Here is a 23,029-nt window from a genome sequence, read left to right on the forward strand (position 1 = left end):
ACAAACATAATACCAGGCTTAATGTGTTGTGCAAGTGTTCCATCATACTCGGGACACAGAACAGAGACTGGGACATGCTTGCACATTACTACCTAGTGAAGGATGAATAAAAGAGGCACAAATAAATGAATAATCCACGAGGGCATGAATGAAGGCTAGCCGATAACGCTACAAAGAAAGGAAAAAAATCTAATTGGGGGAGGTATGCTGGTATAATTCATCGTGAACCAGACTCTGAATAAGTGCTCAAAGACCAACAGTCTGTTTTGTTCACTGACACATTCCAGGTGCCTTGGACAATGCCCAACAGAGACCTCCACAGATTTACTGACATGAGTTCTTGATATTAAAGTCAAGCCAATGTAGTCTAAGAATATTACATCAAAAATTAATTAGGCTACTCTGTTACAAACACTTCCAACTCGTTAATACCCACCATGAATTATTTCAATCATTTTTTTTTTCAGCTCTTTCTGAGGTTTCTGCAGGACGGACAACTCCTGAACATGAATGCAATTCTTATACTAACTATTCTAACTGAGAGTCACATCCCTTGGGGGCAAGATAATACACATTGGCTAAAAGTCTTAACAGAATAACCAAGGTATCATTTGGATAATTCAGCCATTCCAGCATGGCAAGGCTGCTAACTTTAAAACAAAGAAATCAAGTTACAAATATACACATATACATATTCGACACTCACGTTGTAAGTTTGGCAACAAAGGGGCAGAAACCCAGCAGTTTTTACTTTAAACCTGGACACACACGTACTCACACACGCTTAAGCAGCAATTCTGAGCAGGATAGTAAAAATGAAGGCATTCCCAGCCATTCAGTGGAATAGTCACTAGTGAGTCAGTAATCTGTCCACACCCCCTCTTTGAGAGTACAAGAGAACACCTGCGGCAAGTCAGATTTTAAGTCATTCTGATATATATAGATAAAAAAAAAAAAAGTGGGGGGAAAACTCTAATAAAAAGAGGCCTTTAATTAAATGAAATTGCCACTCTGGGATCAGGCCTTCATGCTTGTCAGCGTGCTCTCAAAATAAACATCTCAAAACCGGGCCTCGGTGGTGTCACTTTCTCACAGGCAAAGCATACTGGGTAATCCCCAGGCATCTTGACAGCTACATAATGTTCAAACTGTTTCACGGGTGAATGGCAGCAGTTGCGTGAAAGAAAATATTAATGTCTGGAATTAATAGAAAAAGGGACTGGGGTTTACAAAGCCAAACAAGGAACCAGGGTGTCAAGTGAGTACAGCGTTAATTGTTAGGGAAAATTTGAGAAGGGGGGGCAGGGGGCACGTAGTGATTTTTTCTCTCTGAGACTAAGTGCCTCACTGTCAGGCAAGTGACATCTTAACTAGGCAGGTTCTGAAAAGGGGTCGCGGCTCAGGAATGCAACGCCCAGATTATACAAATGATGAGATGACACCTGAATGGGTGGACTTTAACCTTTTTTTCACAGGGCGCTTCATAAACAATGAGGCTCCTTGGAATAAAGAGGTAGTGTGGGGCTTCCCTGGTGGCGCAGTGGTTGAGAGTCCGCCTGCCCATGCAGGGGACACGGGTTCGTGCACCGGTCCGGGAAGATCCCACATGCCGCGGAGCAGCTGGGCCCGTGAGCCATGGCCGCTAAGCCTGCGAGTCCGGAGCCTGTGCTCCACAATGGGAGAGGCCACAACAGTGAGAGGCCCGCGTACCACAAAAAAAAAAAGAGGTAGTGTGGAACTTTGGGAGGAGAATGAAACTAGGAGGCCAGAGACGGTGCCTCTCTCCTGGGGTCGCCACCCGTCCTGCCATGTGGACTCAACAGAGTCACGGAGCCTCAAATTTAGAATATGTAGCCATCACACATCCAGAGCCGGAGCTTCCTGCTCCCGTGCAAAAGGTACTGTGGTTCTGGGTGTGCTGAGACAGACTGACAGCCACGCACTGGTCCTCCAGAAATGCTGTGCCAGTTCACACTCCCGACAACGCGGGACAGTCCTTATTTCTGCACAGATGCTATGGATGGTCACGCCTCCCTTGACCCTGTACCTGTCAGGCCTGCTAACATCACTCACATGCCACAAACACAGGTTGCCTCAGAGCATGGCTCAGTGTTACTGAGTACTAAGGGGGACGGCAAAGGAAGATCCACCCCAGAGCCTTTTCTTCTGTACCTGGCGGGCAGCAGGCAGATGGTATATATAACCCAAGGTCCAAGAGGTAAGTGTCAAAATAGAATAGAACTTGGGGGGTATGCTAGTTCACAGGCGGGAAAGGTTAGCTCCAGCTGGGGTATCCGTGGAGGCTGAAATAAAGGAGATGGGAATTGAAACATGGGCGGATCTGGCCAAGCGGAAAAGGACTGAGGCCATGTGGGCTGGAGGAACCGGCACTGAAAGGGGAAAGAGGCCAAAATGACTAGATCTGTGCGGTGCCAAGCAAGCATTTCAATTCATCCAGAAATTAAGGAGATAAAATGTATAATGAGAAAGTTAAAAACCCCGGTTTTGAGTCAGACTGAAGTGCCTTAAAAGTCACAAAATAAGGAATTAAGTTTTTGTTCTGTAAGAAATATAGTTTTGGTTTTCTTGTTCTCTTTTTTTAATTTTTTTAACAAGTGTAATACATGCTCATGATTCTGAAAGGTATGAAATGAAAACTCTCCACCCTCTTAATCTTTCCTCATTCCCATTCCTCATATGCACCAGTTTCTTGAGTGTCTTACAGGAAAAAATACAAGAATTGTTCTTAACTCGAATGTAATCATAATAAATGCACTGGACTCTGTGCTTTCACAACTAAAGTACCTTGAAGCTCTGTTCACATCAGCAATACAGATTCACCAGGTTTTTTTTCCTTTTATCAACTGCATACATTTTCATTGTGTTCTTGTATCTTAATTTATGTAACTAGTTACCAAATAATAAACATTTACATCACTTCCAATTTTTTTTTTTTTTTTACTAGCACAAACAATACTACAACAAGCATCTTTGTATGACTATCTCTGAGTTCATATGTGATTATATTCAAAAAGAATAGCAGGGCTTCCTTGTTGGCGCAGTGGTTGGGGGTCCGCCTGCCAGTGCAGGGGACATGAGTTCAGGCGCTGGTCAGGGGAGATTCCACATGCCGCGGAGTGGCTGGACCCGTGTGCCATGGCTGCTGAGACTGCTCTCTAGAGCCCGTGAGCCACAGCTGCTGAAGCCCATGCCCCTGGAGCCTGTGCTCCGCAGCGAGAGGCCACCGCGATGAGAGGCCCGCGTACCGTGGTGGGGGTTGGCCCCCTCTCGCCGTGGCTGGAGAGGGCCCACACAGGGGCGGAGACCCAATACAGCCAAAAATAAATAAATAAAATAAATAAATTTATTTAAAAAAGAAAACTGCAAGGGCAAATGAATGTGTCTTTTCTGGTTCTGACAGCCATTGTCAAATTGTTCTTCCAAAGTCTGTCAAAATTTACACTTCCACCAAGAATATACGTTTTGTATTTTTTTCTTTACATGCTCACCAATATTTGATGTCATAAACCTTTACTTTGAAAAAACGGCAGGTAAAAAAAATAGTATCTCCATTTTTCTCTATCATTAACATTTAGAGTAAAGCTTAGGGTTTTTCATATTTTAGTGACCTACATTTGCCTTTCTTTGTCAGGGAAATTCTCACTGATATAATTCACCCATTTTTGTATGGGCTCAAGGTTTTGTCTTTTGCTTATGGATTTGAATGAGCCCTTAATTATGGAAAGCAGCCATTGGCTGTAAATCTTGTCATACTTTGTTTAGACTTACCTTACTTCTTGCAATAAATTATTTCCATTTTTATTTAGGCAAATTTACCAGTTTTATTTATGGCACTGTCGTTTAACATTCTGCTTAGAAGAATTTTTCTCACTAAAGGATTTTCAGTTAGTTCAGCCATGTTTCTTTCCACTGATTTTGCAGCTTTTCGTTTTTGACACTTAACTCTTTGGTCCATCTGGAATTATTTTAGTGTGAGAGGGAAGGAAATTCAGGTTTACTTATGAGTAGGAGAGTAAAGTGATCAGAGCCACGCTTCAGAAATATACATCTGGCAGCAGCTTATAATTTAGAAGGAAGAAGAAAAAGGCTAGAGCGAAGAAACCTGGTAGTTGAGATAACACAGCACCGGGGAGTTGAGGAGATAGCTATACCCAAATTATAAGAAGCACCGATCCAGGGTTTCACAGAGCATGATCCATGGAACACTCATACCTCGAGGTGCTCCATGGACTGAAAGGGTTATGTCATCAAAACCACTGGGAGAAGCTGTTTACTCTTTCCTTACTTGGAACTTCCCTATGTAGAGTAAAATATTAAACACTGCTAAGAACTGTATTAATGACAAACGAGCAATAATAAAAACAGCCTAAAACTTTTCTACTCTGTATTTCATAAAATTATTTAAATATAGAAAACATTTTACTTGGGCACCTATGAACGTAATATTAAACTCCTCCAAATCAAAGCTCTGCAAGGTGAGATGCATGCCCAGAGTTGCCTGATATGCATGGTAGGTGAATTATATGAAGATGTGATAAATGAATAAACTTTGAAGTAAGATGGGCATGGTGGATTAAACTCCCAGACCTTCCTTTCAGTAACTGTATAACCTTAGGTATCGTAATTTCCTCAAGCCTTACCATCTTCACCTGTAGATGGAAAAATGCCAGCTTTGTAGAATTATCTTGAGAACTGAATGAACCACTATACTTCGGTAACAAGAGGCTCCAAACATTTACATAGTATGTGCTTCTATTTATAGTATTACTACTCAATTAATTTAAAAGGGGAGAGTGTGTAACAGTGTATGCAGTACTAATTAAATATTCATTTACTTTATTTTAGCTGTCCAAGTAACATGCACTGATAATTTGTCTCTATATGTCCCTTCTAAAGGTGTGATGTTTATAACCCCTTCTGTCTTCAAAAGTTGAACAGAAAATTCCTTATGTTATATACTTCTCACAGGGATCCCATGTGGTTTGGGAAAATTTCATGAAACAATCTGAGCTGTCTTGGAAGGAATGGGCCGTTTAAAATCTGAAAGTCACTAAGTATTCATGAGTACTAGCTACTGCCCCACCTACAGTCCTAAGGGGATTCATTAGGATTTCAGAGAACTTTGCAGGTATAATCTTATGAAAATAACAGGCAGCTCAATAAGAAGGACACATAACTCAAGTTTATCATCAGGAGAGAGTCATCAAGAACCATCATATTTGAAGATTCTGTTCTCTTGGCATTCGATTTATCAACCCAAGGGGCTATTACCGGATTGAGTGTGTTATGGAAAAGATGGGCAGTATTAACAGGTGAAGTGGTTGAATAGAACAGATAAAATCACATGGACTGGCTCAAGAACTAGCCCAATATGCAAATAAGATACATCTGTAATGAAACTCCAATTACCAACACCTTCTCTTTGCTTTTTCTAGTATAACAGCTCATGGCCATGGTAGTAGAAAAAGCAGAAAGTCAGGATTAATTAAAAAAAAAAAAGAAAGAAAGAAAGAAAGAAAGAAAGAAAGAAAGAAAGAAAGAAAGAAAGAAAGAAAGAAAGAAAGAAAATTACCACCATCTAGAAAAGCTTACTATCTTGGTATGCACCGAGACTTTACACATACACACTTTCCACAAAAAGGAATCAGACCCCATATTGTATTCTTTTACCTGCCGTCTTCAGTCAATAACACATCTGTCCCCTTCCATGCCCGTAAGTATATTTCTATAAATCAGTTTAATGGCCATTTATGTATCTATTTGTGTGTGTGTGTGTGTGTGTGTGTGTATATATATATATATATATATACACACACACACACATGCATTATATCATATAGTTTATGTACTATATCATATAGGTTTTTAAAACTAGCATTCCTAATTTAAACTAAAAATCCAATGCATTGAATGCGAAAGTTGTATTTGTAGACAAAACCTAGTTATTTGTCACCAGCAAAGCTCATTCGCCAAGTTAAAAACTTCAGCCATATAGCGTCTCCAAAAGAAACGTGGTCTTAAGCTAGAAAAGTTTCCTAATTAAATGCATTTCTCGGAGTTGTTGTTTGTTTATGAAAGGAAATGATCTCCATAATTTTACACAAAGTTCACATTTTGTAATATCTGAGAACTTTTCTCAGGGGATATTAAGAGTTCAGTTTCAAGTCAATAATTATTTACTAAGTCTTTAGGGAAACTGAGATACACATAGATGAATTCATTCTGCATAAAAAGTATTTGAACACATATGAAAAGCATAAATTTGACTTTTTTCCTATCCTCTGGCTTAAGAGTAATAAGATTCATTATATTTATACACATATCTTCAGACTGTTTGCAATATATATACCTATTTGGAATGTTTCTTCTTGCCAGAAAAAGAAGTAAATCTGAGTTGTTTTCATATGGGATCCATAAGTTCTGACTTTCTCCAAGGGTGGCTAAATAAGAGCCAGACGTGATTTCAGAAAACAAGCGAGTGATGATTTTTCAACAGCTGCTGCTGCCCTCTAGCAGTTACACTGAGATTTCCAGAGCAAGCCATGCCCAATTGCAGCTTTCTTAACAGACCCCTTCAGAAACCATAATGTGCCTTATGGAAACTCAAGGGCATTTTTCCTCAGTCCAATGGGACAGGAGAAACAACTTTCCCTTTATAGAGCACAGTCTACTTTACTTAAGAGAGCAGGAGATTCAAGTCTAGCAGAATTCCAAGCCAGGCTTTATCCACTACAATTAAATGAAGGGAACATGCACATTCCCCTTCTCCTGCACATGGTGGCTACATGCTTCTGTTTTTTTGGTACCAGCCTCAGAAGAACAGTTTCCTCCCAGACCATCTAAAGGCCTTGCTGGCCACCTTCGGTCACTTAGCACATCCTGGTTGAACCACTCCTGAACTTTTCTCCCAGTGAGATTGACTCCCCTCCTCTTGGGGAGCCCACCATGGACAACAGTTCAGCGGCACCTTGGACAAGGCTTGCCCGTGGCTGGACCCTGTGATGTAGTGTACCAAATTCACCAAAATCCTTTTTTTTTTTTTTTTTTTTTTTTTGCAGTACGCGGGCCTCTCACTGTTGTGGCCTCTCCCATTGTGGAGCACAGGCTCCGGACGCGCAGGCTCAGCGGCCATGGCTCACAGGCCCAGCTGCTCCACGGCATGTGGGATCCTCCTGGACCGGGGCACGAACCCGTGTCCCCTGCATCGGCAGGCGGACTCTCAACCACTGCGCCACAAGGGAAGCCCGAAATCCATTTTTTTGAAAGATCATCCAGTGGCCAACTTACAGTGAGATTGAGGATCTGAATTTACCAATTTTACCAAAACTTGCTTATTTTAACTATTTATAAAGTTTTACCAAAACTGTTTATTTTGACTATTTTTAAAGTTTGTATAGAATAAACAAGGGGAATTAAGAGAGCTGTGGAGAGTGAGGTCCTCATGGGGCCTTCAGATTCTCCCCCTGTACCATGCTCCCCCCAAAACTTCCTTCACCCCACCCACCCCACCCCAAGACTTCCCTACCTGCCCTACTCTCTGCCTGCTCACCACCTCTGTTCCCCCTAATATTCTTTTTCTGTCTTTAGTCATCCCCTTTGTGGGATCTTCAACTTAAGCCAGGCCATGTCCATTCCTTTCTATCATTTTCTTTGGCCTGAGACAAATTAAATATTATTTAAGATGCTGTTCTGGCTTTGTCTTCAGGGCCGATTAACTAATATGACCCAGAGACCTTCCAAAGTTGTTTTTTTGTTTGTTTGTTTTGTTTGTTTGTTTGTTTGGGGGGTACACAGGCCTCTCACTGTTGTGGCCTCTCCCGTTGCGGAGCACAGGCTCCGGACGCGCAGGCTCAGCGGCCATGGCTCATGGGCCCAGCTGTTCCGCGGCACGTGGGATCCTCCCGGACCGGGGCACGAACCCGCGTGCCCTGCATGGGCAGGCGGACTCTCAACCACTGCGCCACCAGGGAAGCCCCAAAGTTGTTTTTAAAAGTTCTCATCCAATAATGTTATACACTTAATTTTCTAAATAGATGAATGAAAAACATTGTCAATATACTGATGGATTCAGTAAATGGGCCATTTGGTGAGTAATTGAACAAACTGGCTTTTGTTGAAGTGGTCACTAAGAAGAGATGCCTGCACCCCTATTCTTGATGAGGTGATCAGAAGTACACAGGGGTGTAAACTCGGCTCCCCATCCCTGTTGCGGGACCTTGGCAGGCTACCAAAACCCACCAAGTGGAGGAAATCCAACTGCTACCTGGGTTTCAGGATGGGTGTTTGCATCTTTAAAGTTTCAAGTTTGCTAATGAATGAGCATCTTTCTGAATAAGCTGACCAGATGTGTATTCGTTGCTCCCACACAAGCACACCAATGATCGAGCGCCATCTGGTGCTCAGAGTAGGTACTCCAATGCGAAGCAAAGCCCCAATTTTTGCAAAATAAAAAGTATTGACTGTGACCCTTCAGTACAGTACAACTGTGATGTGGTGCTGGCACTGGAACAAAACAACACATCCATAGGAATCAAAGAGAAATCCAAAACGCAGACCCTCATATGGACTGCATTTTAATACCCAATTGAAAAGTGGCCATCAAATCATTAGGGAAAGGAAAATGTAGTCCTAGTTAATTAAATACCCATTTGGCAAAAAGTAAAACTAAGTTCCGACTCTGGGCCAAGAAATCAAAATAAACTTGATACAGATCAAAGAGATTAATGAAAAAAATGTAAAACCAGACAGAAAAGAATATAGGTTAATGCATCTCTCTCAAGAGAGAAAAGGCCTTTCAAGGTACAAAAGCATAGGATGCAAGGAAGAAAGGAAACTCTCCAGAATAAAAGTGTAAGACTGGAAAAGAGGTTTGCAACAAAAACTTTATAAACAAAATTAAAAGGCAAATGACAACGTAGAAAAATATACATGAACATATCCAGGAACCAGGAGAATAAGCCACAGAGGTGGATGGAGTTGGCTGTGTACAAAAGAGAAGCAAATATCTCTTAACCAAATATATCTCAGGGTCCAAATTTCTCTGCATAAATTAAAACAAGACCAAGACGATACTTCTTCTTTATCAAAATTGACATAGATAATCTACACACAGTGGAGTTGAGAAACGGGAAGTGGAACACTCATATGCTCCTGGCGGATGAGCAAAATAGAGGTGTTTCTCAAGAGTGAACTGGCAATTCTGTTAAGTAGAATCTTGAGAAGTCAGATCATGTGACAGAAAACATCCAATTCACTGCAATAAATGACTTGCAAAGAAATAAAGTTTGACACACAGATGTAGGTACAAGAATGTTTTCTGTAGCATTATTACTAGTAATTAAAATCTGGAATGATAACCTAAACTGGCACATTAATTAAACAAAGAAAGGTGTGCTACTGCTTTTAATTTCTTCTCAAAATAGAACTTTTATAATATAGAAAAAATATATATGTGAAGCAAAATTAGCAAATCATCAAGTAATTTGAAGTCAGATCCTATTTTACTTTAGAACTCAGTATTTTTTAAAAATCAGATCAGTGTAGTACATTCAGTAAAAAATTTCAATAAGTAATGACCTACTGGGATGACTTCATCCACACCAAGCTTTCCCATGTTGGTCGCTATGAAACTTGAGGGGCATCTTCTGAGTCAAATTTAAGATGAAGAAAATAAAACCATCAATTCACAATGGGGTTCTTATTCAAATAATGCACCCTTAAAAACTAGTGTCTCTTTCATTTCTGCTGTTGCACTGACAAGAAATCAGGAACTGGTCTCAGAAAACAACCTTAACCAACCCTTTGCCTTGCTGGCAGTGGGCAGGGGGTGAGGAGTACAAAATCTAAAGAGAGGGCTTCCCTGGTGGCGCAGTGGTTGAGAGTTCGCCTGCCGATGCAGGGGACACGGGTTCGTGCCCTGGTCCGGGAAGATCCCACATGCTGCGGAGCGGCTGCGCCCGTGAGCCATGGCCGCTGAGCCTGCGCGTCCGGAGCCTGTGCTCCGCAACGGGAGAAGCCACAACAGTGAGAGGCCCACGTACCGCAAAAAAAAAAAAAAAATCTAAAGAGAAAAACAAGAGGTATGCAAACGGTGGGACAAATTATCAAGAAACTGGGAAGAAGGGCCCTAATAAATTTGGCGGAAATGCCACAAGTCATTGCCTTTCCCAGAGGGAAAACACAGAAATAAAACCGAAAGAAGAATAACTAGAACCAGACACAGCAATAATAATAGCTCGTGGCCACTGTACATGGCTATGTCACCCCTCCCACGCACACATCCCCATAAGCACACGCACCAGGTTAAACCCCATAATCACTGCTGGATGATGTCTGAGCTGGTATTCAAACTCAGATGATCTGTGCCCCGAGTCTGTGACTCTGACCCACTGTCCAGTGCCCCCAACACTTCCCATCCTAGCACAAACAAGGTCATCTGTGTTGGGCAGCACAGAGTATACCGAAGAGACTGCTGAGGGGCTGGCCCAAGCCCACAGAGCTGCCCGGAGGCAGAGGGGTGAACCCTCAGTGCATCCCATTCACAGCACACCTGCTGGGAAGCTACACGGCTGATCCTCAGCATATAACACAGAGTTCTAGAAACATCCAGCCTGTCCCCCAATCACAGCTGCAATGAGGAGAATGTTCCTCTCTAGGTCTAATACAAGAGCATCCTTTCCTTTTTAAAGAAAAATATATAATCATAGAAATGGTACAATCTTTAAAATCAACCTACTAAATCGCAAGAGGCAAACAGGACCCAAATCAGAGATGCCTGACATTTGAACGTTTTGGTAGCAGTTTCGTAATTTATTAAACCCCTATTGCATGGCCAACTTTTCACACTAGTGGGAGATCTTTAAAAATTTTTGTCTAAACCATTCCTTTCAAATAGGAAAATGACTTATCCAATGCATTCTTCCTATAATCTGCAAAAGTACCTGTCCCTGCTCTGAAAACAGCTGTCCCAGTCTACCTGGGCTGGGATTAGAGAACCGTTTGCTGGATGAATGGGTCACGAATTGTCATTGCCTAAAACTCACATCAAGAAGACGACCATGAACCCTCAGCCCTCAGGCCTACAGCTGAAGGGATGTGTACGCCCTAGTGATGTTGCAGTGAACTCCTGCAATGGACTTTTCTTTCCCTTTTGCAGTATTGAAATGTGGCCACCAGAGGGCATCAGCAACCTAGTATGCTAGTGCACAGCAGGACACTATGCAACCACCCTTCACAGGAACAATAAACACAGGGTTTCAATGAAAGGGCTGTTGTTTTCCAGGAATTAATGCTCCGGGATTTAAGCTTTGAGTGGTGCATTTTTTCCAAGACAAGAGGCCTGCCCATGTCACATGGTGCTCATGCCAGGCCTAGAAAACAGGGCTGCTGGCATTAGCAATACCAGTTCGAGGACACCAAAATATTTTCTTGGCCGCATTCCCTTTCATGGGACACTGAGCCAGGGTTCAACACTCTCTATATGTCAACCAAACTGTGAAGCAGTTAGACTTAAAATGAATTGGTCCTTTTTTTGTTATTGAGTTGTATGAGCTGCTTGTAAATTTTGGAGATTAATCCTTTGTCAGTTGCTTCATTTGCAAATATTTTCTCCCATTTAATTCAAAAAGAGTCATGTACCAAAATGTTCATTGCAGCTCTATTTACAATAACCAGGAGATGGAAGCAATCTAAGTGTCCATCATCGGATGAATGGATAAAGAAGATGTGGCACATATATACAATGGAATATTACTCAGCCATAAAAAGAAACGAAATTGAGTTATTTGTAGTGAGGTGGATGGACCTAGAGTCTGTCATACAGAGTGAAGTAAGTCAGAAAGAGAAAGACAAATACCGTATGCTAACACATATATATGGAATCTAAGAAAAAAAAATGTCATGAATAACCCACAGGTAAGATGGGAATAAAGACATAGACCTACTAGAGAATGGACTTGAGGACATGGGGAGGGGGAAGGGTAAGCTGTGACAAAGTGAGAGAGTGGCATGGACATATATACACTACCAAACGTAAAATAGATAGCTAGTGGGAAGCAGCTGCATGGCACAGGGAGATCAGCTCCATGCTTTGTGACCACCTAGAGGGGTGGGATAGGAAGGGTGGGAGGGAGGGAGACACAAGAGGGAAGAGATATGGGAACATATGTATATGTATAACTGATTCACTTTGTTATAAAGCAGAAACTAACACACCATTGTAAAGCAATTATACTCCAATAAAGATGTAAATAAATAAATAAATAAATAAATAAATAAAATAAAATAAAATGAATTGGTCCTACCACATTCCTTCTGCTTTACCAATCTCGAAATTATGGACCCTCAAGAGTTAACCAGACAATGGCTCAGACGGAGAACTTAATACAGGTGTCTGGTTTGGTCAAAAACAATACAGTCTGTAGAACCTCCCAGAAAAAGAGTGGGAAGGAAACGGGAAATATAAAGGAGTAAAAGGAAGAAGCTGGGATGAGGGAGAGGAGTGGAAAGATAGAGCAAAGGAAAATTAGGTGACAGAAAAGGAGGGAATGTGTGACCAGCAGACAGGCAACAGGGAATAACCGGGACAGAGCAGAGAGACAGGGAGGGCTCGAGTTTTCTCCTAGAGATGGCTTGGGAAGATGGGCTTCAGGAAATGCCTGGGCATTTTACAGCATCCAAGTAAGGCTCATTCCTAGAAAGACCACTGTAGCAACCCAAGTGGCCCAGCAAAGGAAAAACAAAAAAGAGGCTGTTTAGCACAGAACTCTCCAACAGTGGGTCAAGTCTAGTCAAAGCTGAAGGACTACACGCCAGGGAATTGAAGAGAAATTCCTGAGGAACTGGAAAATGACCTGTAAGAGGCAATCTTCTCAACGTGGCCACACTTCCAGAGGGACCTCATCAAAACCTCTCAGTGCTCCATGATACTGGTCTTACATCCACAGTGACTCACAGATGGACAGGCATGATCATGACAGCGAGGTGAGTTACTGCTTAGTCACTCACTAACTCCAGTTCTTTTTCATAAGCTGTGGGTTTTGCTGGGTTTATTCACTGTACACACACACACACACACACACACACACACACACACGCCCCTATCTATCTATTCTGTACAAGGAATAGAGGAGTTGACAGCTAAAGACCCTGGGATGCTCTGGGTGGCGACTACATAACAGTACGTTCCTGACACCATCGCTAGACCTGTACATTGTTTAGAATTAGCAACTTCCTAGTATAACAAACTTTACCAAATCTCCCAGAAAATCTCAAAATCACAACTTGATAGTCTACTTAACAAACCAGCCCTGTGTCTGAGCCAGAGAAGTGAGAGATTTAGATAAAATGTTCACAGCACTCGTTACACCAGGGAAAGCCATCATCCAGCCCCTAGCTGATGGATTCATAACCCTGTGAGAAGTTGGGGGGATCCCTGTTTCTGAGAGGCTCTCCTCTTTCTTTCTGGATGGGCCGAGTGACAAAGTTTCCAGTCCTCAATCACAAACCCTATAAGGGCCTGTGAACATCCTTTCTTTAGGTATGTCAGAAACATCTTTTCCTGAGAGAGATATGACGACTTTTCACTTCACTGCCCAGTGAAAATATAGGGGGAAAAAAATGACTTTTTACTACCCAACATCTCTAGATTTTTCTGCATTATTTTATGTCACATTACTGAGATGTTTTCCAGATACTTCATTTGAAAACATGAGCTTCACAACTCGATCACTTCCTCATTAGCTTGTACCTCCTTATTTTAAATAAAGATGTACTTGGCTACTCTTAAAAAGCAGCTTCTCCAAGAGAAAATCCAAAATCAGATCATGATATTCTAGACTGAGGTCAGCAAATTTTGGACATGGGTAAAATCCAGCCTCGTGCCTGTTTTTAGAAATAAAGTTGTACTGGAGCATGGTCATGTCCACTGGTTTACATATTATCTATGGCTGTTTGGTCACTAGACCAGCAGAGTAGCTGTCACTAAGTTTATGGACCTATACCCCATAAACTCTAAAATATTCATTTCTGTCCCTGTACAGAAAAGGTTTGCCAACCCATGTTCTAGATGGAATGTTACCTACGCAGCAATGATTATGTAATAATCCAAAGAAAATGGTGACCTCTTCCCTCGGCAGGGAATGATTCATCAAAAAATATTTTTCTCCCTAAAAATTCACCAAGAGTGATGGCACAATTGGGTTAAATATCCTGGAGCAGGTCCTCTGTAGTCAACGGTGCAACACAGTTCAACAACACTTTGAACGCATCCCTGTCATAAGTGAAATCAACATTTGATCAAATTGATTATATTTTAGACAAATATAAAAGACATGATTGAATATATGTAAAATAAAACATAAATCAACTCCTATACTGAAGACGGGGCATAAAGAGAGAGCACAAGGGTACTGACAAATTAACCCAAACTAAGAGCCAAGTGTCCGAGGTCACTGATGGGAAAGCTGACACGGATCACAGGAACCAGCTCTGCAGTGGGAGTCAGGATCACGGGCCAAGTTCATTATCATTATTCATTAATTACCATAACACGCACACTACCATTTATTGACTATTTTCTCTATGTACGGCACTATGTTACATACACTTTCTTTTTTTCAGTTCTTACAACTACATTATAAGGCAAGCTACATCATGCCCATTTTGCAGATGGGTAAATTCCACTTGAGAATGAGTGAGTCACCATCAGAAATCACAAGCCAAGAAGTAGATTGTAATGTCTCATTCCTCCTCTTGTCCCCCAGAACCACCCATTCTGGTGAGTCCTGCCTCAGCCACTGCCTCCCTGCAAGTCCCTGGTCAAGTCACTTAGTCTCTGTACTTCAATCACCTGAATCAGGACTTCTGTTAAATGGGTTGCTTGTATGTAAGTCTTTTTTTTTCTGGACTCTATCACTAGGTCCCAGTCGAGTACCAGTGTGATGCTCATCTCACTGAAGGGACTGAATAAACGCTTGCTGAGTCAAGGTGTGAGTGAAGGAACTCTGTTCCCCCCTGGGAAGATGTTTTCCCTTTCACGATAGTCTTTAATACTCCTTGCCTTTAAGTCCGGCACTTAAGTTGGATTTCCCTAATGAAGAACTAAAATGTATTAAAAGCATTCTATGTATAAACCTCCAGTATGGCACGGTAGGGCATACGAAGATGAATAAAACGGTTACCCAGCTAATATAGCACTAATAGCAACAGGGATGAAGAGGCATTTATCCAATTGAGGGTAAAGGTGTATGGTTTACAGAGGTAAAATTTTCATAGGACCAAGAGGACAGGGAGCTTATGTCCGTGAAAAATATAAAAGACTAGACAGAAATGCCATGTGAATAGATCTTGAAGGACATTTAGTACTGAAACTATCGGCTATCGATCCCATATCCAGAGAATCGGAGAACATGTGATACAGCGTAGTGTAAATTCATAGATAATTCACAAGTCCTTTTATCTTTGGTACTTTGGCACATCACACCGTTCTCTGTACCTAATTATGTTAATGAGGTGAATACCACGTTAAATTATGTTCAGAGAATACAACTGGAGTAAGAGTGCAAATGCATAATGAGGTCCGGCCCCAAGAAAAGAAAACGCTGTGTCTAATCGGGAATTGAAACTCTCCCTACCAGGAGAAGCACGTGTTTCTGCTCAAGTGCTACCACCCAGTGTCTAGAGCAGTGGTCCTCACAAGGTGGTTCCTGGACCAGCTGCAATCGTGATCCCTTGGGAACTTGTCAGAAATGTAAGTTCTCGGGCCACACCCCAGACCTACTGAATCAGAACCTCTGGGGGTGGGCAATGTGTATTTTCATAAGCCCTCTAGGTTGTTCTGATACTCACTCAAATTTGAGAACTACTGGCCGGAAGGACTGTGCTGGATAAAATTCTGAGGGTGGGCTGGGCTCCATAGAAAATATTGGCATAGCAATAAGCCATGTCAGTCCGGGGCAAAGGAGGCCAGCACAGGCGCCAGTGACTATGATCCCTGCACAGATCAACAGTGGGCACCGAACATGCCCTGATCACTACCTTAATACCTGTGAAAATCGAGCAGTCCTGAACACAGTCACAGTAAGGAAGGCACGCCACACTGCAAAGTCTAGGAGAAGCACTTGCTGAGAGGGGGATGTTTTCTTAATAGATAATGATTAATCTTCCCAATAAATAAAAGAGACAGGAACAATGTTACTGGTTGTAAAAGATATAGGTGCTGAAACAGGTTATGATCTAGATGGCTTACTAGGTATTTATCCTTGGATTATATTAGGTTGACACAAGATAAAGCCAAATGTCATATGATGCTTAACTCGGATGAAACTACAAAGAGAGAGATGGTATTGACGGGATTAGAGCACAGATTACAGTCTCTCCTTTGGCCCTGAAGCAGCGAGGTGTGGAGTAGCACACAAAAACCCTATTGTTTCGGTCATTTTCTGATGTAGGCAACGGCTCCCCCGTCATCTGCCAGGTTTACTGACTGTCTCCTGAGTATCTGTTGTAAGGGTACTGGTGTGATATATCAAGGGTGGTGTGGCCAGATCACTCACATCAATTAGGGATAAATAATCAGAACAGATGGCAAAACTGGAAAAGGGGCAGCTGGTCCTGGAAGAGGTCCAAGGCCTAGGCACAGCCCCGAAGTTACACACTATATTGGAGCTTTCCAAAAATTTACAACAGGACGTGTATTTTAAAGGTTTAGAGCACTTTCTTTCCAGTAGAGTTAAATGTGCTCTCTGTGGAACACACTTCCAATCTCCAGATAAACTGTTCCAAATCGAGCTCCATAATGAGCATCATTTGACAGAAGCATCCACTGGACACTGCAGGTTCTGAGCAAGAGTCAGGATATTTGTGGGCAGGCACCTCACTCTAGTTTATGATCGTGTCCCTCAGATGTGATTTCAGGTACAAGATTGCTATCTGCCCCAAATCATTCAAAATAACCTTAAGAGAGCCATCTATTAAGATGCAGACATTTATAATAATAGTACACAATGACAGTACACAAGAAGTTGCACAACTGATGGATAAGAAATTATAACTTTGACAGAAAACACTATTTACCAACAAGTAGAAAGTGAAATTTGTTCACCATTTTGAAATCCTGAGAAATTACGAAAAGACAGAGAGAGAGAGAGAAAGAGACAGAAAAGAGAAAGATAGTAATTTTGTTTTTAAAAAGTGGGTATATGCAGATCTAAAAGATGGAAGTCGGTGAGATCAGATTGATGGAAGAACCCACAGTCCAAAACAGGAGCAGTAGAAAGTCACAGCAGAAAAAGTTTCAGGGGCAGAGGTGGGCCAAGAGGATAGGATGACAGGTGAACCAGGGATGCTCCAGCTTGGAGGCAGTGGATACAGGAAGCAGAAGATGGCCTGAGCAAGTACCACGGTGACTGCTTGGCACAGCACACATAGAGCAGCTGGATGGCCCAGCACTGCCCTGTCCCTTTGGTGCCGAGCAGTGACCAGCAAAGGCACTTGCAAGCAGGAAACGTGAGCGTGGGCAGGAAGCCATTGAGGAAGGTTTTCCATGACGGGGCATCACCAGGAGCCGGCCTGAACGACTGGCTCTCCCTGTCTGGCTGCATGTCCCAACCCTGCTTATGCTCAGTGAAGTCAGGACACAGTAAGTAAAAACAGCATCCACAGATGGCAACAGGGACACACAAATAGAAAGAGGAGCGCAAAACACAACCCAAGGATATCCGAGGGAGAAAGCACCAAACGGGAGATTTTCAACGTATACTTAATGCTGTCAAAGCTGACGGCAACCTCTCATGCATGAAATAGCCTGTTCTAAAAATGAAAAAAAAAAAAAATGCCAACTCAAAAGATGAACAGAATATCACAATGATCATAACAACTGACGAGAAAACAGTGAGCTGGAAGGCCCGGCTGAGGAATTCTTCCTGAAAAAAAAATGTAATGGCAAGAATGAGGAAGAAGAAGTAAGAGACACAGAAGACAAATGGAAGGGAGACCCATCCTCCGTTTCACAGTTTTTCCAAAACAAAGTAGAGAGGAACTAGCAGGACAGACTGGCAAAGACCTGGAGAAAGACACAAAATTCTTCAGAATAAAAGGTCCCACCTACTAAAAGAAATAAATGAAAAGAGACAACAAAGGAAAAACAGATATGTTTACCTGTAATGAGATGTTAAACCTCTGAAGGACAAAAGAGGCCATAAAAATGAGGGGTAAACAGCAGACTGGCGAAGAAAAATTGCAACACCCAACAAACAAATGAATGCTGAAAATTTTAAAGACTCACAAAAATTTAGAAGGAGGGCTTCTCTGGTGGCGCAGTGGTTGAGAGTCCGCCTGCTGATGCAGGGGACACAGGTTCGTGCCCCGGTCCGGGAAGATCCCACATGCCGCAGAGCGGCTGGGCCCGTGAGCCATGGCCGCTGAGCCTGCGCGTCCGGAGCCTGTGCTCCGCAACGGGAGAGGCCACAGCAGTGAGAGGCCCGCGTACCGCAGAAAAAAAGAAAAAAAAATTTAGAAGGAAAAGCTCAATGGAAAACTGGGCAAAGGATACAGAGAGCCATTCACAGGAGAGGAACTACAAAGGGCCATGTTCATCACCATCATAATCCACGAAGCACGACTTAAAACAAGTGGACACTTGACCTAGAAGATTGCCAAAAACTAAGCAGAGTGATAAAAGGAAATATTCAATGGCGACAAGGTAGGGAACACATAACCATAGTGTAGGAGAGGACATACTCTGTACCTTTTAGGGGGCCATGTACCAGTATCTCTTACATTGGAAAATGTGCATCTTCAGGATCCTGTAATTGCATTTCTAGGTTCTGTCCTGAGCTTAATAACTTTTATTAAGTGCTAGAAGCCCAACAAAGTTTTAAGTCACTACCTTCAATCCTCCTAAAAGCCTATAAGGTAGGTCATTACTAATGTTCTTGTTTTACAGATGGGGAACCTCAGTCACAGGGGGATCCAGGAGCATTTCTTAAATCAAATAGCAATAAATGGAAAAAACTGAGCCCAGGCAGTCTGACTCCACTGTCTGCTCTTAAACATACACTATTTTTAATCTAAGATATATTCTTATCTGTGTATGGAGCCATACACAGTATGTTTATTACAGCATCATTTATATGGCTGATAAAGTAAGAAAAAACAACTATCATCAGCAGAGAAACAGATACTTAACACAGCATACTATGGAATACTATTAGTATTTAAAAGAAGGGAGATATAGTTATGTGGAAAAGCATGGAAATTTTTTAATTCATATTGTAAAGTTTAAAAAAACTTAGTGCAGAATATGGAATATGCAGAATAATACTGCAGAATAACGATATTAAGATATCACTTTAATTAAGAAATATACGTGTGTGTAAATGCACAGAAAGAGGTAGCAAAGGTGAACAGATCAATCACATATGTTATAACATCATAACAGATGTTACCCAGAGGGAGGGGAGTCCAGTGGGATTTCAGGGCAGGAAGGAGGGTGGTTCAAAGGGCATTTCCATCTATGCGTATGTTTGCTAACTTAGATCAAGAATGTATTTACGTATTTCTCATGGATAATTAAACTAGGATCAAGGAAACATTTTCTTTAGCAGTGGTTATATACCAGCCATAAAGCACTTACAGCGATCTTATTTCATTCTACAATAACGTTATGTGATCATCAATATTTGATTATTATTAATCATAAAAAAAGGACAGTAAGATTCCATGTGTTTCAATAACTCAATGCAAATACCTTGATACCTGGAGAAGCTCAGATTTGAGCTCCAGTCTAGCACCAGCCATGCTGAGATGGAAAAAGGTGACTAGCAAGGTTGACAGGAGAGTTGAGAGGAAGAGGTCTGCAGGCTACCAAGGGCGCCCAGAGCCAGGCCTTACCACAGCGATCCCGGACCACCAGGTTCCGGCCTTCTTTCAGGTGGATGGTGAGGAGGTAGGCGAAAGGGTTGGGCAGGTTACTCAAGCCGTCGCCGGCTTCCCCGAGAGTCTGCACAGATGGAGAAGGCATTGAAGTCAGTTGTCTTAGGCCCAAGAAACAGAATGTCGGAAACACTTCTTCATTTAAGGAAAAAAGATGATCACTGTAATGGCGAATCTGTGAGCGTCATCCTCTGCTCCCACCCACCCATGTCGATGACATGGTTACACTGTTCTTTATCCTTCTCCCCAGCGGGATTCTATGAGAATTCATGACAATAGCTTCACAGTATTAACTTCCCAAGAAGAAGCAGGTAAGTTGCATGCCGACATCTGACATCCCCCTAAACTCACCCATGCCCTGCAGGATCCTTATCCTACAGCTCCCAGTGGAGGACCCAGAGAGGATATACAATACAGAAGTCCAGCTATGGGGCGGGGTCCCACGACCCTGGTCCACACCTCTCAGCTCGGATGTGCGATGTCTCCCTCCTCTTCTCCCCTCAGCCCACCAACCCCCATCAGTTCAGGTACACCTCCTGCACATGTAACAAAAACACTCCCATTCACAACTACTCAGCTGATCACCTACTAATCCATGTCCAGCCAACATGGGCCCCACACCTGGGTCCATATGGGAGACACTTCCTCTCTGCTCTCCTGCCTGTGGCATATTTTTCTTTCACTCCCTGGTCCCCATTATAGTGTTTCCTACACTTACTGATCACCCCGTTAGTGTCTCCAGTTTTATGAAACGAATCAACGTTCCACTTAACCAATCCTGTTTGAAGGCAGTTCTGTAAAACTGCCAGTGTTGGGATCAGAATTCCTGTTTAAAGTGCATGGTCCCGTATCTTCTACTGTCACCTTCTGCTGTCAAACAGAAGAGTGAATGTTTCTTAAAAACCATCACTCCTCAGACCAACACACCATACACACTCTCCCAAGGGAGCCTCCCTGTACTTAATGATCACGTTCATTCAGTGACAAAATAAGCCCACATCACCACCATCATTTACACACTATCAAAAATGAACACGTTGCTTTTATTCAAATACTCAATAAGTCTTCCACTTAGAACAACGCGGAAATTAAATGTGAAGAATGACATTAATTCAACATTATGGCTCGTTTTACTCACAGAAGTCACAGAACTTAAAGTTATGATTCCCACAGCCGCCGTAACTGTCACACGCCGTGTATACACACCGAGGAAGGAAAGTGATCACCATAAAGAAGCCAGGAAAGGCTACAGCAGTACAGGGGTACCGGGTTACAGCTGCTGAGGGACACATAACTTTGAGTATTCCTGACACTCTGCATGGAACTGAAGGTATTATTCACTGAGTAGAAGTTGCATTATTTTCAGCTTCTTTGTAAACCTAGTAACTACATCACTGAATTTTTCATTAAAAAAGTACAAGTAGTATTTTTCTTACAGGAATCCCTGGTATCTGTCATCATGAGATTTTTTTTTGATGTTCTCAACAAGCAAAATCAAGCACTCTAATTTTTCTTTTTAAATTTTACTTTAAAAAATTGATACACAGTGAAATTGACTTTTTACATGTGTGTACAATGCGATGACTTTTTTACACATGTATATATTTGTGTAACTACCACCACTATTGGGGCATAAAACAGTTCCCCCAGAAAACTCCTGCATGCAATCCTACTGTTATCATATTGTTCCCTCACCCCTAATCCATGGCAGTCATTGACCTGTCCTCATCCTATAGCTTCATCTTTTTCCATGATGTCATATAAATGGAATACATGCAAACTTGACACTGGCTGACATCTTTCACTTGGCCCAATGCCTTTGAAATCCATTCAAGTTGGCAACTGTATAAATAGTTCTTTTTTTTTAATTACTGAATAGTATTCCATCATTATGAGTGTACCATAGTTTGTTTATCCATTAAGCACTGGTTTTAACCATTTTAAACAAATGTTTCCAAGGACGTACTCAGGAAAAGACAAATAATCTTGAATATCATCAATGCTGAGAAGTCTTAATATGACAAAACTCTCTAATTATACACAAACATTCAGAAACTCAGCATTAACATGTTGGCATGAGGCTAGTCATCTCTCACACAACTCTCACTGTTACCTTTTAGATAAGTGGGATTTGTGTGTGTTTCTGTGTGTGTGTGTGTGTGTGTGTGTGTGTATTTAATGACAGCAAATTTATATTGCTATTTCCATTTTATCTTGCTAAGGTGAAATTCATGGGAAGGTATGTAAATACATACAAGGTAATACATACAAGACTGCAAATGTATTAACATGAGGAGATACCAGAATGGATGGGTCAATTATTTAAAACAAAAAGAAAATCTCCTCTAGCCACCAAGGATCTTAAGAACAAGACACTTATGTGAAAAAACATTTTCTTTCGTGTACACTAAATGTGATCTTGTACAAATATCACCTCCCACGTGGCCGTCTGAAGGATCTTAGCACGAAGAATTCACAGGAAGTTAAATAATAAGTGATGTAAACAATCACTGGCTGTTTAAACTTTACTGGAAGAAGACATAAACCCACATGCAGGAAAGCTAAATAAGAGTAACACATTGGCTGAGAAGATCACTTAAGATTTTCTTTGGGAAATACTCTATTCAAGTACATGAGTATAGCAAACGATATATATTGATGATACATATTTAGTTAATTACTTAACCCACATCTATTTCTAAGAATGTGAATACTCAGGAAGAGCATACTCACAGACACAAATACCTACAGGGGAAAGGAAGCAGCAAAAGGAGCAAAGGGGATCAGATGGCTAGACAGACCATTAAGCGATGCTTGGATACAGTGATAGAAGTAAAACAACTCACATGACAATCAGAGGTCAAAATTAGAACGCCCGTTCAGAAAAATTCAGGTCTACCAAATGGCTGAGTTTACTCGTAATCAAATTTTTTTCAATACATCTTTATTGGAGTATAATTGTTTCACAATGCTGTGTTAGTTTCTGTTATACAACAATGTGAATAAGGCATATGTATACATATATCCCCAGATCCCCTCCCTCTTTTTTTTTTTTTTTTTTTTTTGTGGTACGTGG

General features: G+C 41.7%; 1 protein-coding gene across 1 annotated transcript in view; it reads right to left on the minus strand.

Moving 5' to 3' along the window:
* MCTP2 (multiple C2 and transmembrane domain containing 2) overlaps window positions 1-23,029 on the minus strand; it is a 248,047-nt gene that overhangs the window by 147,537 nt on the left and 77,481 nt on the right. The window contains exon 3 of the mRNA XM_067695625.1: window positions 19,912-20,020. Within this exon, the coding sequence (XP_067551726.1) occupies window positions 19,912-20,020 (109 nt within the window). The remainder of the gene's footprint in view (window positions 1-19,911; window positions 20,021-23,029) is intronic.

The sequence above is a fragment of the Pseudorca crassidens genome, chromosome 1, assembly GCF_039906515.1.
Source record: "Pseudorca crassidens isolate mPseCra1 chromosome 1, mPseCra1.hap1, whole genome shotgun sequence".
NCBI classification, from domain to species: domain Eukaryota; kingdom Metazoa; phylum Chordata; class Mammalia; order Artiodactyla; family Delphinidae; genus Pseudorca; species Pseudorca crassidens.